General features: G+C 54.5%; 1 protein-coding gene across 1 annotated transcript in view; it reads left to right on the top strand.

Moving 5' to 3' along the window:
- The window catches only part of Dnah1 (dynein axonemal heavy chain 1), a 59,440-nt gene that overhangs the window by 41,289 nt on the left and 1,685 nt on the right, over positions 1-16,466 (top strand). Inside the window, exons 46-74 of the mRNA XM_052190634.1 lie at positions 432-610; positions 1,556-1,786; positions 2,853-3,049; positions 3,528-3,663; positions 4,466-4,674; positions 4,863-5,034; positions 5,700-5,891; positions 6,144-6,254; positions 6,924-7,109; positions 7,387-7,578; positions 8,432-8,599; positions 8,680-8,871; positions 9,053-9,184; positions 9,636-9,761; positions 10,447-10,566; positions 10,685-10,834; positions 10,930-11,090; positions 11,647-11,872; positions 11,996-12,191; positions 12,488-12,639; positions 13,060-13,256; positions 13,485-13,629; positions 13,854-14,012; positions 14,080-14,211; positions 14,531-14,701; positions 14,991-15,170; positions 15,245-15,421; positions 15,956-16,126; positions 16,237-16,367. Coding sequence (XP_052046594.1) covers positions 432-610; positions 1,556-1,786; positions 2,853-3,049; positions 3,528-3,663; positions 4,466-4,674; positions 4,863-5,034; positions 5,700-5,891; positions 6,144-6,254; positions 6,924-7,109; positions 7,387-7,578; positions 8,432-8,599; positions 8,680-8,871; positions 9,053-9,184; positions 9,636-9,761; positions 10,447-10,566; positions 10,685-10,834; positions 10,930-11,090; positions 11,647-11,872; positions 11,996-12,191; positions 12,488-12,639; positions 13,060-13,256; positions 13,485-13,629; positions 13,854-14,012; positions 14,080-14,211; positions 14,531-14,701; positions 14,991-15,170; positions 15,245-15,421; positions 15,956-16,126; positions 16,237-16,367 — 4,891 coding nt within the window. The remainder of the gene's footprint in view (positions 1-431; positions 611-1,555; positions 1,787-2,852; positions 3,050-3,527; positions 3,664-4,465; positions 4,675-4,862; positions 5,035-5,699; positions 5,892-6,143; positions 6,255-6,923; positions 7,110-7,386; positions 7,579-8,431; positions 8,600-8,679; positions 8,872-9,052; positions 9,185-9,635; positions 9,762-10,446; positions 10,567-10,684; positions 10,835-10,929; positions 11,091-11,646; positions 11,873-11,995; positions 12,192-12,487; positions 12,640-13,059; positions 13,257-13,484; positions 13,630-13,853; positions 14,013-14,079; positions 14,212-14,530; positions 14,702-14,990; positions 15,171-15,244; positions 15,422-15,955; positions 16,127-16,236; positions 16,368-16,466) is intronic.

Below are 16,466 nucleotides of genomic sequence, written 5' to 3'. Positions count from 1 at the left end.
AAACAGCCCACGGGGTCAAGCCTGAGGTCCAGGTCACCCTATTCCCACCATAAGCTTACTCCTGAAGCCTGTAGACCCACGCGTGACCCAGCGTTGCCATGTTCAGGTCTGGCCACGGGCTCATGAGGCGAGGCAGGAAGGGGCTCCCCCAGTCTAAGCCCGTTGATGCCCACAACTCTGTGACTGCACCTCAGTGCCCTGCGCGTGGCTAGTTGTCAGGAATGTGGGAGTAAATTTAGGGCATAGAGGACAAGAGTTCCTCATTCTAAAGTAGGGACATGAGGAAGGCCTTACAGAGAAGGAAGCGTCTAAGAAGGGGCTGAAACGGACGTGGAGCCCAAGCCTAAGGCTGTGGAATGGATGCTGGGGGAGAGCAAAGGAGCAAAGCTAGCACCTGTCTGTGTGACCCAGCCCACTCTCCTGTCCCACAGCTGGAGCCCCCAACATCGTCCATTTGACGGAGCCCCTCGTGGACGCTACCATCAGTGTATACGCTGTCATCACTTCCCAGTTGCTGCCTACGCCAGCCAAGTCCCACTATACCTTTAACCTGAGGGACCTGTCCAAAGTCTTCCAGGGAATGCTCATGGCTGAACCAGCCAAGGTTGAGGTGAGTACCTGCCAGGCCTCCGCCCCATGGCCCTGTTGCCCTTGCTGTCCTCTCTAGACATCTCCCAAGTCTCAGCCTTCAGCCTTCAGTCTCTAACCCTGGTGTAGCCAGGCCCTGAAGAATCTGGGACATAAAGGTCAGCCCCCCCCCCCCGAGCCTGACCTTCGTGCAGCTAAGCCTATCTTGTGAGCCAAACTCGTGTCCAAAAATGTGACCATGCTGAGGTCATAAACAGAACAAACCAGGAGAAGACAGGAAGCAGGAGGATATCTAGTAGAGGCCTCACATGTGAGGACACTTGGGTGGAGACAAATGAGGCTCCTCTGGAGACAAAGCACGTGGAGATTTAAGGAGTGGGCAGCGGGAGGCACAGGAGCCAGCGTGTACAGGCTGCGGGTCCAGCAGAGAGCTCACGCGCAGAGCCACATGGAGCCACTGGCTAAGCCACCGAAGTGTGGCTGACCGGAGGAAGGTGGGGTGGAGAAGACAAAAGTTGGTCCTGCCCTTGCTGAGCTCATAGCCAGTGAGTTACGAGAAAAGTCTGGAACTTCCTTAGTGTGCCCAGGTACCCTAGGGGAGAGGCATGGAATCTGGGGCAGAGTGGGCAGCGGATCTAAACACAGAGAGAGAGATTGGCGGGGCTTGCTGAGCAGTGAGACTTGGGGTGTCGGAATATGCACAACCTGCTGCTGGTGCTGGTACTGGTGCTGGTGCCTAGTGGGCCCTGGGAGCTGCGGATAGGGACCCTCCACTGAGTCTTCAGTTGTGCAGAAGGCACGTCTGTCTCCCAGCAGTTCCTGCATGTGGCCCTAGCTCTGAGTCAAAGGAAGGAGACTAGTCCCAGATGCCGTGCTCCTGGCGACCTGGTACTCTGTCTGCCCTGGCACGTCAAATGATGACTTGGGGCCAGGGACCAAGGCAGGTCCTGACGCCGGGTGTTCACAGGACAAGGTGCAGCTGCTGCGGCTGTGGTACCATGAGAATTGTCGTGTGTTCCGTGACCGCCTAGTGAACGAGGAAGACCGCAGCTGGTTTGATGAGCTCCTTGAATCCCAGATGGAGGAGTTGGGGGTGGCCTTCAACATAGTCTGTCCCTTCCAGCCCATTCTTTATGGGGACTTCATGTCGCCAGGCTCCGATGTAAAGTCCTATGAGCTCATCACCAGTGAGAGTAAGGTGAGTTGGTGCTCTACTCTGCAGGTGTTCTTCAGCCTGTGCTCTGGAATCCAGAGAACATCAAGTGTAGGGGTCGAGAGAGTCTGGAAGTCTACACAGGATAAGTGTGAGGGCCCAGGTCCTCTCCCAACACCATTACAAAGCCAGGATAGTCAAAAACAAAAACAAAAACTTCCAGCTTCTCTGAGCCCCACTTCCTGTTCACATGGGTTTAGCGAGGCGGCCCGTCTGTGAGACAAGAGTTCATCTGAGACAATCCCTCCAACAGTGACACACCACGCCCCTTTGTCATGCCGCCGTTCTTGTTCATAAAGGGACAGAAGGGTTTTGGTACCATGGCTCAGCTAGGCTCTTGGGAGACAGGGTTGAGGTCTCCACTGGTGGCCTCGAAGCTGTGAGGCTGCAGCAGACCTCCCGGTGGGCTCATCCTCGCCTAGTCGCCAGATGGCCTCACCTGGATTGCTGTCTCATAGGCCAGGCTTCTCATAGGCAGGCCTGATTTCTGTGCACAGGGAACAGAACTGGCTGTGGCCAGCTCTCTGTCAAAGAGGGCCTGGTACTCATCACTCCAATGTTCCAACTACTGAACCTATCCGTAGCGAGAGCTGCCACAGATTCCACACTGGATTCCTACAGGGGCCTCCACACACACTTTCAAGGTAGCAACACAGAAAGCAGCTTGGGTGATAGGCCCAAGGCATCTACTGAGGGCTTTATGAATAGAGTTAGTTTCCTCATGAAGCGACGTGCGATAAGCGATCCTAGTGTGTCCACAGTAGGGGTTGGGAGGCTGGAGCTAATCAGAGTATACAGACTTGGCTGGAGGAGAGCTAGCGCCTGCCTAGGGTTCTCTCAGTATGTCGAGTGGCCGCCTGGGCCAAGTCAGCTGCACCTGAAGATCTAGAAGGTTTGAGACCACAGGAGAAAAATCTGCAACTGGCCAACTGGCCAGGTCATAGAGTGGTCAATCACTGACATTTCTGGGTCTGAACAGAGAGAAGTGGGGAGCTGGGGGACCCCTCCATGGAGGAGAGCCTGCCATTTCCCGCCATCCCTGTGTGCCCAGATGATGCAGGTCATCGAGGAGTACATGGAGGACTACAACCAGATCAACACGGCCAAGCTGAAGCTGGTCCTCTTTGTGGATGCCATGAGCCATATCTGCCGCATCAGCCGGACCCTGCGCCAGGCTCTGGGCAATGCGCTCCTGCTGGGTGTGGGTGGCAGTGGCCGCAGCTCCCTCACTCGGCTGGCCTCCCACATGTAAGGGATCATGGTGGGCAGTGGGTGGCATGTGGCAGACTGTTTATACCAGATGCCTTCCACCATGGTAGACTCCTGGGGTCGCCCCCAACATAAGCCTGCTTCAGCTCATGAGGTTCTAAAAGAGCTGCAAATGGGACCTGGACCTCAAGAAGAGGAAGCAACGCCACCTCCTGTGGTGCTGTGGGAGGGAGGTTAGAGGAAAGGATCCCAGAAAGATGCTGAGGAGAGAGACCCAGGCACCTGCTTTCAGAATCCAAGCATGGAGGCCAGGTGGTGGAGGGGACAGGATTCTAGGCCATAGGAATCGTAGACAAAGGTCAAGAAACGCGAGTGGGTACAGGACCTGGGAAATCTGCAAGTCCACCCTGGATAAGAGCAAGACACCAGGTGGCTAGCAGGGGCCATGAACACCCACCACCCGTCAGTGCTTGGCTTCAGGCCTCTGGCACACCTTGACTCAAACTTCCGCCTCCAGGGCCGAGTATGAGTGCTTCCAGATCGAGCTGTCCAAGAACTACGGCATGTCCGAGTGGCGTGAAGATGTCAAGAAAGTTCTGCTCAAGGCTGGCCTGCAGAACCTGCCCATCACCTTCCTGTTCTCAGACACTCAGGTGCACACACCACGGCAGTGGGCAGGGCTCAGGGTGGGCCGAACACAGAGCATCCCCAAGTGATATCCTCTAGGGTACTCAGTCCTATATCCTCAGCTCCCTATACATTAGTACCGGGTGGGGTTATGATTAGGCTGGTCGAGAGAGGAACCAAAGCCAGTCTCTCGTGGCTAAGGGGAGGCAGAGATCATTTCCCATACTCCAAGAGTAAAGAAGCACCTTGGTACTGTAACACACTACTCATAGCTCAATGGCTTCCTACCTTAAGGACCACAGGTTTGTTCCTGGGGTTTAGGGAACCCATAGCTCCACTTTGTGGGGCATAAGGCCTCTTTCCAGGTAGAGATGCTACAAGAAAAACAGGACAGCACATAAACCTGATTGCCAGTACAGGTTGTGTCAAGGGCTCCAAGATCATGCCCCAACCCTAGACAAGGTCCCTCCCTTCCTAGACCTGTCCAACCCTTTCATATAGTCAAGAAAGTGAGGTTTCCAGATGCCTCTGTTGGTGGTCATGGTTCCTTCCCGAAGTAAAATAAGGTCTGGAGGAAATCTAGAAAAGGATCAGGAAGACTCTATACCTCACCCAGGTTCTGGGGTCCTATCACAGCCCGTGGGTTATATTCAGAGCCTCCACAATGGGGCAGATCTGAGTATAAGTCCAGGACTTAGGAGGCCATTGGCATGACCTTGGCCTAATTTCTGCATGGGGCTGTTACAAAGGCTGGGTAAGACTGTTCATGGAATGTGATACAAAGGGGCTTTCATAAAAGCTTAGCTCGTACCCCTTGTCCTTCTCCAGATCAAGAATGAGTCCTTCCTAGAGGACATTAACAACGTGCTGAACTCAGGTGACATCCCTAACCTCTACAGCGCAGACGAGCAAGACCAGATCGTCAATACCATGCGGCCCTACATACAGGAGCAGGGCCTGCAGCCTACCAAAGCCAACCTCATGGCTGCCTACACTGGGCGTGTGCGCAGCAACATCCACATGGTGCTGTGCATGAGGTACATGTAGCTGAGAGGGTACTTCTGAAATGAAAAGTGGCCCCCGGCCTGGCCACCCTCCATGCCATTCAGACAGGACTACTAGGTTGGTTTGGCCTGGCTACTATGACACAGGGCTATAGACAGGCCCTGAGTGCTGAGAGCCTAGGTCAATGCTGCTGGGCCTCACGCGGATCCTTCTCCCGCAGTCCCATTGGAGAGGTCTTCCGAGCTCGCCTGAGGCAGTTCCCCTCACTTGTCAACTGCTGTACCATCGACTGGTTTAACGAGTGGCCAGCGGAGGCCCTGCAATCCGTGGCCACCATGTTCCTGAGTGAGATCCCAGAACTGGAATGTTCGAGTGAAGTAATTCAGGGGCTGGTAGGTGTCGTGGTGAGAAGCAGCAGTCTCTTGGGGAGAAATGTCTCACTTAATAGAGGTTCGGGGCTGCTGAGGCCTACTGCTGCCAGCCAGGGGTTGGGGAGATGGCATTACCTGGTTCCGCCTCAGTTCTCCCATGTGTGAAATGAGGCCATGAATCACACGGTGACCTAGAATGCTCTTCAGGTGGCCAGCACCCCTTTCTTCCAAGGCTCACCTCTGTCACCTCTTTAGAGACTGCAGATAGGATCAGCCAGATTTGTCTGGTTCAGTCTCAGAGAGCTAGCTGGCCCTTTGAGGTCCAAGAGCTAGGATGAAGCTAACGTTTCCCTGTCTTAGACCCAGCCTCTGATGGAACACCATCTTAAGCCTTTCAGAGGGAGGCAGCTCATGGAGCTGTGCCTAGGGCCCTGGGCCATGACCGGGAGATGCCCGGGGCCACAGCCAAGGCCAGGTCTGTTCTTGACTAGTATGGGCTTTGGGCTTTTCATCCGTATAAATGGTTACCTAGACCTGGAGGTCATGAGGATCCTCGGAGACCGTTTATTTGAGGTACAGGTGTGCTGTGGCGCCTGCCTCGGGACCAGGACGCAGTGGCTTTGTGGGTACCTGGTACCTGCTCTTTGCTGAAGTGCCACAAGTATCCACCAGCTCTGCCTTCACAGATCCAGGTGTGCGTATACATCCACCAGTCAGTGGCCAGGAAATGTGTTGAGTACCTGGCAGAGCTGGCCCGCCGCAACTATGTGACCCCCAAGAGCTATCTGGAGCTGCTCAATATTTTCTCCATCCTCATCGGGCAGAAGAAAATGGAACTGAAGACTGCCAAAAACCGCATGAAGAGTGGCCTCGACAAGGTAGGCCTGAGGAAGGACAGTGGCTAGCTACCTGTGCTGCGTCGCAGTGGTATCTGAGGCCAAGGTGACCTGGCATTTCAAACTGTACAGCCCCAAGTGCTGCAAAGGGTGACTTCCTTCTCAGTGAAGAAAATAGAAATTAGCAGTGACCCTCTCCTCAGAACTCTAAGGCCTGCCGTCTCTCTAGTCCCTGTAACACCTGTTTTTTGTTTTGTTTTGTTTTGTTTTTGTTTTCTCTGCCCCCAAACTCAGCTGTTGCGCACTTCAGAGGATGTGGCCAAGATGCAGGAGGAGCTGGAGATTATGCGCCCCCTGCTGGAAGAGGCCGCCAAGGATACCATGCTCACCATGGACCAGATCAAGGTTGGAGTGCTCACAGAGAGCTCCTGAGCCCCCCACCCCCTCTCTGGTCCTGTGTGAGGATGCTCAATGTCTCAAACATCAAGTGGCTAGTTCCAGACTTTCACACGTCGCTTCCCGCATTCACTGGCTGCTCGCTTACCAGGCAGATACTTAGGCAGAACTAACTACTAACACTAAGCCAGGCACTCCTTTGGCACAGGGCATTTCTGGAGAGCAAGGCAGATGAATCCAAAGAGGCCAGGACTTGATGATGTCACAGCTCAGACTGAGTGGCAGAACTGGCACAAGCAGACATGCAGATGCCACCCAGAATCAGGGTTTACATCGAGGGCTCAGCCCTCCCAACACTGACAGCTTTCTGCCAGTACTCGAGGGTCCTGGTCTACAGATTCAGAGTATTACAAAAATGTTCCCTGAAGAAATGGGGAGGTGCATTTTTGCATCATGCACAGATGGCAGTGTGGGCCCATAGGGCTGGAATACCCAGCTGGAATCTCCTAAGCCCTGAAGATGTGTGGGAGGACTCCTAGACTTCCCAGGTCTCGGCAACCTATTACAACTAAGAGGCCCTTGGAAAGGGGTGGACATCTGAGCCCTCAGGATGAGGGAGGTTGGTATTCCTGCCCTTGCCGCTGACCACTGACTGGATATCCTGTCTCCCATCCCCAGGTGGACACAGCCATAGCTGAGGAAACCCGGAAATCAGTGCAGGCAGAGGAGATTAAAGCCAACGAAAAAGCCAGCAAGGCCCAAGCTATCGCCGACGACGCTCAGAAGGATCTTGACGAGGCCCTGCCGGCCCTGGATGCAGCCCTGGCCAGCCTTCGAAACCTCAACAAGAACGATGTGACAGAGGTGGGCATCCAGGCGTCTCCTCACACTCACTATCATATCATATCCCTTCTTGTGTCCTCCTCGGTCCTCATGGTGTCCCCAGGCCCACCTGTTGACTCTGTACCAACGGGGGAGAGCAGAACGAGGGCCAGCTCCTCGCTGCTTGTCCCACTTTCCCGGTGCCAACACCAGGCAGTCCCAAGGCCCTGGGTCCTGTGGCAGGAAAGACTTGGCTGGTAGGCCCACCTCGCCCAAGGGTAGGACCTTCCCCTTCTATAACTCTTGGTGCGGCCCATAGGTGCGTGCCATGCAGCGCCCACCCCCAGGGGTGAAGCTGGTCATAGAAGCTGTGTGCATCATGAAGGGCATCAAGCCCAAGAAGGTGCCCGGAGAGAAGCCAGGGTCCAAGGTGGATGACTACTGGGAGCCGGGCAAGGGGCTACTGCAAGACCCAGGCCGCTTCCTCGAAAGCCTCTTCAAGTTTGACAAGGTAACCACACTAAGCACACGCGTAAGACAGTGGGTAGGACACAGCAGCCAGTGGGTGGGACACGGCAGCCAGTGGGTGGGACACGGCAGAATAGCGAGAGCTATGCCTGTCAGCACAGGTGCCACGCTCTCAGTTCTGTCACTGCCTGCCCCACGCGTGCCCCTGGGGGACATAGAGCTGTCTGGGGCCATTGGACATGGAGTCTACCTTAGGAGCTGTCAGGTGGGATGACAACACCCCCTTCCCAACAGAAGTCTACTGAGGCTACCGGAACCAGGGCAGGTTCCTGTGCCTGTAGGATGTCAGCCACAGTCACTCCAAGTCTCCACAGCTTGGAGAATCTTCTTGTCTAGTCAAGAGGTTTACCACCTGCCCTGCATTATCTCCCTGCCTGAGTAGCTTCAGATTCCGCTGGTTGCCTCTAGGTTCTCTGTACATCTCTGCACATTTGAGATTTTCATTCCATGGGTATCTATCTGTTTGTTCTCTTAGCCTGTGCCGTGCATGGTTAGGTCAGCCTGGAGGCCAGAACCCCTTCAGGAAACCCCTCTGCAGTCCAGAAACTCACTGAGTGCGGCTTGCCTGGCCCACATGAACAGGACCAGAGGCATCCTTCTTAGAGAGGCATCTGGGCTGGGATGGCTCAAGCCTGCGCTCTGTTTTCCTGGGCTTGCCTAAGCCCTGGCCTCCGAAAGCCTGCTAGCAGTTCGGGCTCCCAGGCCTATTACCAACAATGGCTGGACTCTGGTGGGGCAGAGCGTGAGCGTGAGAGACTCTCCAGCCCCTGAGACACAGGGATCTTAGTTGTCCCTCTTAGGAAGCAGTGTCCTGAGATCAGTGATTTCCGCCTCAGGACAACATCGGGGAGGCAGTTATCAAAGCCATCCAGCCCTATATTGACAATGAGGAGTTCCAGCCAGCCGCCATTGCCAAGGTGTCCAAGGCTTGCACGTCTATCTGCCAGTGGGTCCGCGCCATGCACAAGTACCACTTCGTAGCCAAGGCCGTGGAGCCCAAACGGGTGAGGACTGTACAGAGCTGGTAGAGGCTGGCTCCCCCACCCAGGTACTGGCAATGAGCCGGACCGCTTTCTGCCCACAGCAAGCCCTGCGAGAAGCCCAGGATGACCTGGAAGTCACCCAGAGGATCCTAGAAGAGGCGAAACACCACCTGCGCGAAGTGGAAGACGGCATCGCCACAATGCAGGCCAAGTATCGAGAGTGCGTGGCCAAGAAGGAGGAGCTGGAGATGAAGTGTGAGCAGTGTGAACAGCGGCTAGGCCGAGCTGACAAGGTGCGTGCGCACCCTCCTCCACGGAGCCCCGGGGCAGGCCCCATGTGGGGTGCGAAACTATTATGGGCTGGCTCTCCCCACCCCCTTTTGAGCAGCCTATGGGCGGGGTCACAGTAGGCAGAGATAGCCCCAGGCCCCAGCCCAACCTCCCAGAGCCCACAGCACAAGGCTACTTCCACAGCTCATCAACGGGCTAGCAGACGAGAAGGTTCGCTGGCAGGAGACTGTGGAGAATCTGGAGAATATGCTTGACAACATTTCTGGTGATGTGCTGGTGGCTGCCGGCTTTGTGGCCTACCTGGGCCCCTTCACGGTAAAGAATCCCCCCACCGTACCCCTGACCAGCTTTATCCCACAGAGACCCTCCCTTGAGGCCTTACCTCTGTGAGGGCAACCTGTGGAGAGGCTTGCCTTCCTTCCCTCGTCGTAGCATACAGGTGCTGAGCAGGTACACAGCAGTGCACACACGTCAGCAGAGTCCCCATTGGAAATACGTCAGGGCTCACACATGTGCACCCACGCTAGACAATGCTCTAAGATGCTTCATTGTGTGCCCCATTTGATCTTCAGAGCCATCTTTTGGGAAGACATTGCAGGCATGACTCGTTTCCTAGACAAGGGTCCGAGGTTTGTAGGATCTAAGCAGGTCTGAAGGGTCTATGATGTCTAGCTCCTCATCGGAGGTCTGCATGCAGTGGTGTGGCAGGAGGGGAGGAGAACGCTGTGTGCCTAGTGTGGTGGCCTCAAGTTTTACATCTCTCCAGGGCCAGTACCGCGCAACACTGTATGAGTACTGGGTCAACCAGCTCACGGTTCACCATGTCCCGCACACTTCCAAGCCCACACTGATTGCAACACTGGGAAACCCCGTGAAGATCCGCTCTTGGCAGGTAACTACCAGAAGATGTCAGAATGTGCTTCAGGCCGGGCATAGAGTCTGCCTCCTTTCTACCCTTGTTTCCATGGATACCTCCTCTGGATCCTCCTGCCTCCTTTCTACCCTTGTTTCCATGGATACCTCCTCTGGATCCTGCCTCCTTTCTACCCTCGTTTCCATGGATACCTCCTCTGGATCCTCCTGCCTCCTTTCTACCCTCGTTTCCATGGATACCTCCTCCGGATCCTCCTGGGTGTAGCAAGAGGGTGGTGAGTAGAAAATGAAGCAAGAGCCAGGCCAGATGTAGCATAGATGCCAGCAGCTGTAGGGAGAGGTTTTAAGTCAGATCTAAGCAAGGCCCCAAAGGCAAAGAGAGAGGCCAAGGGTTGGCAAATATAGGAAGGGCCAATGGGATTTGGGCACCTCTAAGGTGACATCACTAAGCAAGGATGTAGAAGCCACATGGACAAAAAGGTCCAGCAAAAGAGAGCATTAGGAGACCGTCCAGCAGTAGCAGAAGAGAATCGTGGAGATGCATTCTTATCCACACTGCCACCCCTATTCCTCATGCCCCCCCCCCATCCAAAGCACACAACAAGGAGAAACCTACAGCCAAACAGAGTTAGGAGTAGCCAATGTCCCAGCCAGCTGTGCTCATACAAGAACCCTGACCAAACATGGCACCTGGCTTCCCACAGATTGCTGGCCTCCCCAATGACACTCTGTCAGTGGAGAATGGGGTCATCAATCAATTCTCCCAGCGCTGGACCCACTTCATTGACCCCCAGGGTCAGGCTAACAAATGGATCAAGAACATGGTAAGCAGACCTACCAGCTCTGCCTCCTCAGACACTCAGATGTCTTTTCCCAGTGCTTGGGGAAACAGCTGAACCTTGGGCCCACTCTAAGCTCCCGTAACCCCACCTTCCTCTGCAGGAGAAGGAAAGTGGGCTGGATGTGTTCAAGTTGAGTGACCGGGACTTCCTGCGCAGCATGGAAAATGCTATCCGCTTTGGAAAGCCATGCCTTCTAGAAAATGTGGGTGAGGAGCTGGATCCGGCGCTGGAGCCTGTGCTGCTTAAGCAGGTAGGCCTGTCAGGGAAGGGGAAGCTATGGATTACAGGCCTGGGCAAGGAGCTGGGCACACTCCAACGACTGCCGGCCCATCCTACCTACTACAGACATACAAGCAGCAAGGGAACACAGTCCTGAAGTTGGGAGACACAGTGATCCCCTACCACGAGGACTTCAGGATGTACATTACCACCAAGCTGCCCAATCCTCACTATTCACCAGAGATCTCCACCAAACTCACCCTCATCAACTTTACACTGTCACCCAGGTAAGAGCCTCCACCCAAGAGAACACATTCGTCAGCTGTCCCCTCCTGACAGCTGTCCCTTAGCCATCCCCTAAGCTGCCGGAATTAAGAAGTCTGTCGTTCCTGTTCAGTGGCCCCATAACTTCCTCCCAGGCACTCTGGCATCTCAAGGCTTTCCAGACCCTCCACTGGCTCCTCCTACTCAGCTCCATTTCCACCAAAGAGTATCCCTCTTCACACACACACACACACACACACACACACACACACTGCCTGCTACATATTCAAGTCTTCATTTGAGTAACTACAGTAGGAGAAATAGCAAGCGCTCTTAAGCCTTATCTTACTTGATCATTCACACCCCCCCCCTCTGCCAATGAAGAATCTAGCTGGCCAGCTCCTACCACCCAAAGTCTCACTGAGAACCAATTGTGTGTAAAAGCAAGCCTGTATCAGTCCCACAGACTGAGGCTGACACTGGCAATGGTGCTGGGCTCTTGATAGGTAAGTGTGGACTTAACCTTGATCCCTGGAGTTGCCCAGGTGTTATAAGCGTGATGTCCTCCACCTTTGGTAGTGGCCTGGAGGACCAGCTACTGGGCCAGGTAGTGGCCGAGGAGCGACCTGATCTGGAAGAAGCCAAGAACCAGCTGATTATCAGTAATGCCAAGATGCGCCAAGAGCTAAAGGACATTGAAGATCAGATACTGTACCGTCTCAGTTCCTCTGAGGGTAACCCTGTAGATGACATGGAACTTATCAAGGTGCTAGAGGCTTCCAAGATGAAGGCTGCTGAGATCCAGGTTGGGAGGTGCCTTCCTATCAGCCTAACCCTCCCCTGCCCCAACCCTGCTCCAATTTACCTTTACCTTCTGCTCTTTGTGGCCTCCCTGGACCTAACACGTTCCCTATTACTCTCTACCCAGGCTAAGGTCAGGATTGCAGAGCAGACGGAGAAGGACATTGACCTCACACGCATGGAGTACATACCTGTGGCAGTCCGCACCCAGATCCTCTTCTTCTGTGTGTCAGACCTGGCCAACGTGGACCCCATGTACCAGTACTCCCTTGAGTGGTTCCTCAACATCTTCCTCTCAGGCATTGCCAACTCAGAGAGGGCAGGTAGCTCTAGCACACCAACCCAACAGCCCTGTTCTGAGGTGGATGGAATGCTTATGGGCACATTCCTGAGCCTTCATCCCTCTTCACCCTTACATCATACACTCATGATACCAAGAACATACCACCTCTCATCCCCACCCTACTCAGAGCCCCCTATTGGAAATACTAGCTGCCCAAGGAGATGCACGGACTACCCTGAGAGCTGCTAGGAAGACTTTCAAACCTGGGCTAGGCCTTGAGGTTCTCTCTCTCCCCGCATTTTCTCATGCTCGGCTACCACTTCTTCTACCTTGTAGACAGCCTGAAGAAGCGCATCGTCAACATCAACCGCTACCTAACCTTCAGCCTCTACAGCAATGTCTGCCGCAGCTTGTTTGAGAAACACAAGCTGATGTTCGCCTTCCTGCTGTGTGTCCGTATAATGATGAACGAGGGCAAGATCAACCAGGTGCGGGAGCAAGCAGACGGCCCACGGGCTGTCCGTCCCAGGGGTCACCCCACTGTGGGCCTGAGGGCACAGGAGAGGTATAAAGGAAAGGCAAAGCAAAAGAACATAACACAGTTAAAGGGGACAGAGATCTTTGGAAACACAAGTCCTTGCTTAAACACAACAGGGGACTCTAGATTAATATGGCCCAACCGATGTTATGAACGCAGGTCTTCTCAGAGCCTTAAGGGTGCTACGGAGCAGAGAGACTGTCTCCCAGGGCCAAACTGTCCTGAGCCTCCCATACTTGTCTAGTCAGGAGCTTCTGTAAATCTCATATCGAAGAAATGGCAGAGTAGCGGACACTAACAATAACTCAGTTTCTCTGGGTAAGGTGCTGCCTACAAGGCGTGGGTACCAACTCAGTCCGTACTCTACCAGGCTGAGTGGCGCTACCTCTTGTCTGGAGGCTCCATCCAGACCATGTCTGAGAACCCTGCACCCCAGTGGCTGTCAGACCGGGCCTGGCGAGACATCTTGGCACTTTCAAACCTGCCAGCCTTTGCAACCTTCTCCACTGACTTCGTGATGCACCTCTCGAAGTTCCAGGCCATCTTTGACAGTGCTGAGCCTCACAGGTGAGCTGGATCCCATAGTGTGCTACCAGGAACAGAAGAGAAGACCCCAGAAATAGGCGTGCCCAGAGACCTCCCCCGAAAGGTTACCTAGTATAGCCCTGCATCTATGGCCACATCTCCCTGCGCTTCTAGCCCTGTTCTCTTGGGCACCCCCATACATCTGGCAAAGTCCACGGACCAATGGTTTCCTGCAGACTGGCTCTGAGGGATATGTGGGCTTTATTGCAGGGAGCTCTTGCCTGGAATCTGGGACACATACCTGGACGAGTTCCAGAAACTGCTTATTCTCCGTTGCCTGCGTGGGGATAAAGTTACTAATGCCATGCAGGACTTTGTGGCCACCCACCTGGAACCCCGATTCATTGAGCCCCAGGCAAGTGCTGGTCTCTAGGTCGAGCTGATATCCTGGGTCTCAGGGATGTGGCTGCTCTGAGAACGGCCTTCCAGCCTGTCCAGGATGGAACTCTTGGAATGCAGATGATCTAGGACCTTGAAGGCCCTGGAACTGCTCCAGAAACCTGGGAATCCCTTCCCTTACCCTGAACCCTGATTCTCACCAGCCCCATGTGGTCTCAGCATCTCTCCCTATCCTTCTAGACAGCCAATCTGTCTGCAGTGTTCAAAGAGTCCAACTCCACAACACCGCTCATCTTCGTGCTGTCCCCCGGTACTGACCCCGCTGCTGACCTCTATAAATTTGCAGAAGAAATGAAGTTTTCCAAGAAGCTCTCTGCCATCTCCTTGGGACAGGGTCAGGTAAGGGTGAGGCATAGGCTAGGGAAGATGAGCAGCAGCCTCCTACTGAATGCCCCTGTCTCCACAGGGCCCTCGGGCAGAAGCCATGATGCGCAGCTCCATAGAGAGAGGCAAGTGGGTCTTCTTTCAGAACTGCCACTTGGCACCAAGCTGGATGCCAGCCCTGGAGCGCCTCATTGAGCACATCAATCCTGACAAGGTGTGTCTGTCGTGACGCCTCTCCACAAAGCACGCAGCCCAGACTCAGGCGCAAAGCATGTACACCACGATGCAACTGGGCTATTCTGGATTATTCACTAGATTATTACCGGCCCCCTGAGTTGCTGAGTCTCAGGGGATTGGTGACTTCCCAGTACAGACTGGTGGCCCTAGGATTTGCTAAGGCCTGTTCTTAGCCAGTTGTCTGCATGGCCTTATAGCCTAACCAACTCAAGGAAGGACTAAGTCAGAGAATGAGTTTGAGTCCCTGGATGGAAGGAGCCTAGGTCTCTGTGCTCACGAGGTGCTGTGGTCACCAGGTACATCGGGATTTCCGCTTATGGCTCACCAGCCTGCCCAGCAACAAGTTCCCTGTGTCCATCCTACAAAATGGCTCCAAAATGACTATTGAGCCACCACGTGGCGTCAAAGCCAATCTGCTGAAGTCCTACAACAACCTCAGTGATGACTTCCTCCATTCCTGTCAAAAGGTAAGGCATCAGCTAGAGAGATGATGGGTCTGTGCTCGGGAGCACGGGGTTCTTCCAGATGGACCCCGAGTTCAGTTCCCACATCCACACAGACAGTTCACAATGGCCTGCAGCTCCAGCCCCACAGGGACCTGAGCCCTCTGGCCTCTGAGCAACAGCGCCCGTGTACACACACCCACACACAACTCACACACAGTTAAAATGATCTTTAAAGGTGGGACACATTCTAAGCACCCACCTCCCTCTCCCTGCCCTTCTTCTTATGACCTTGTCCCTTGCTGTCCTGCAGGTAGTGGAGTTCAAGTCCCTGCTGCTCTCTCTGTGCCTGTTCCATGGGAATGCACTTGAGCGCCGTAAATTTGGGCCCCTGGGTTTCAACATCCCCTATGAGTTCACAGATGGAGACCTGCGCATCTGCATCAGCCAGCTCAAGATGTTCCTAGATGAATATGATGACATCCCCTATAAGGTAGGCAAGGGGCAGGCTCGGTGCCACTGACTTGGGCACCTATAATAGGGAACCACTGTTCATCCATCCCACAGGTTCTCAAGTACACAGCTGGAGAGATCAACTATGGTGGCCGTGTCACTGACGACTGGGACCGCCGCTGTGTCATGAACATACTAGAGGATTTCTACAACCCTGCTGTGCTCTCTCCCGAGCACAGCTACAGCGACTCTGGCATCTACCACCAGATCCCACCCACCTATGACCTCAATGTGAGTCACGGGAAGGGGAGGGGCCTGCCAGAGGAGTTCCTGGGGTCCCGTGGAACCTTAATACAGGAGGAGGTAGTAGGAAGAGGTACAGCTCTGTCTCCCAGGGCACCGAATGAAAAAACCCATCCCGCAGTGAGCAGCACAGTCAGTTAATCCAGGGGCGAGCAGGTTCTGTGGGGAGAGAGGAACCCTGCCTCAGCAGTTCCAAGGATCACTCAGTGTGGTGGTGATGCAGAATATGGGGGCAGCACTCCCTGAAGACATGCTTCTAGGGTGGTGGGGGAAGCATCCTGAGCTGTGGCTAGGTGGGGTGAATACCACATAGGGGACTGTGACGGGGGGGGGGGGGGGGGGGGTTGAGGAATGTTAGGTTTGAGCAGCTACAGGGTAGGATGGCAGGAGAAGGCTGAGAGGAAGGTAAGAGCCGTTCCGTTCCAGAAGCAACAGTAAAATGAACTAGGAAGGGTGATGGTGAGTCTGCAGGCTGGGGCCGAGCAGGCCGAGGCCTTCCGTTTCAGCCTTCTTGCTTTCTAGGGCTACCTCTCCTACATCAAGAGCCTTCCTCTCAATGACATGCCTGAGATCTTCGGTCTACATGACAATGCCAACATCACCTTTGCCCAGAATGAGACATTTGCCCTGTTTGGTGCCATTCTCCAGCTTCAGCCCAAGTCCTCCTCCATGGGCGGCCAGAGCCGGGAGGAGGTGGGTATCAGTAAAGGGCCAAGGTCTGGGCACAGCCGGGCTGCACTGTCCTGCCTGCACATGGCTAAGGGTAGCCAGCCTGGTCCCTCCGTGTCTCTTTGCCCCTGCAGTTAGTAGAAGATGTAGCGGAGGAAATTCTGCTCCAGGTGCCGGGGCCTATTGAATTGAAAGATGTGATAAGCAAGTTCCCTGTGCTGTATGAGGAGTCGATGAACACGGTGCTGGTACAAGAGGTCATTAGGTAATTTCTTGCCACGCCTAGGCAAACCGAGTCAGGGGCCACTGCTGTCGAGAAACAACAGGTGTTACCATTAGCCAGCTGTTGTGCTAAGTGCTAAAT

This window comes from Apodemus sylvaticus, chromosome 8, assembly GCF_947179515.1.
Source record: "Apodemus sylvaticus chromosome 8, mApoSyl1.1, whole genome shotgun sequence".
Lineage (NCBI taxonomy): Eukaryota > Metazoa > Chordata > Mammalia > Rodentia > Muridae > Apodemus > Apodemus sylvaticus.
Note: the sequence above shows the minus strand (reverse complement) of the source record. Positions and strands in the feature narration are given on the sequence as shown.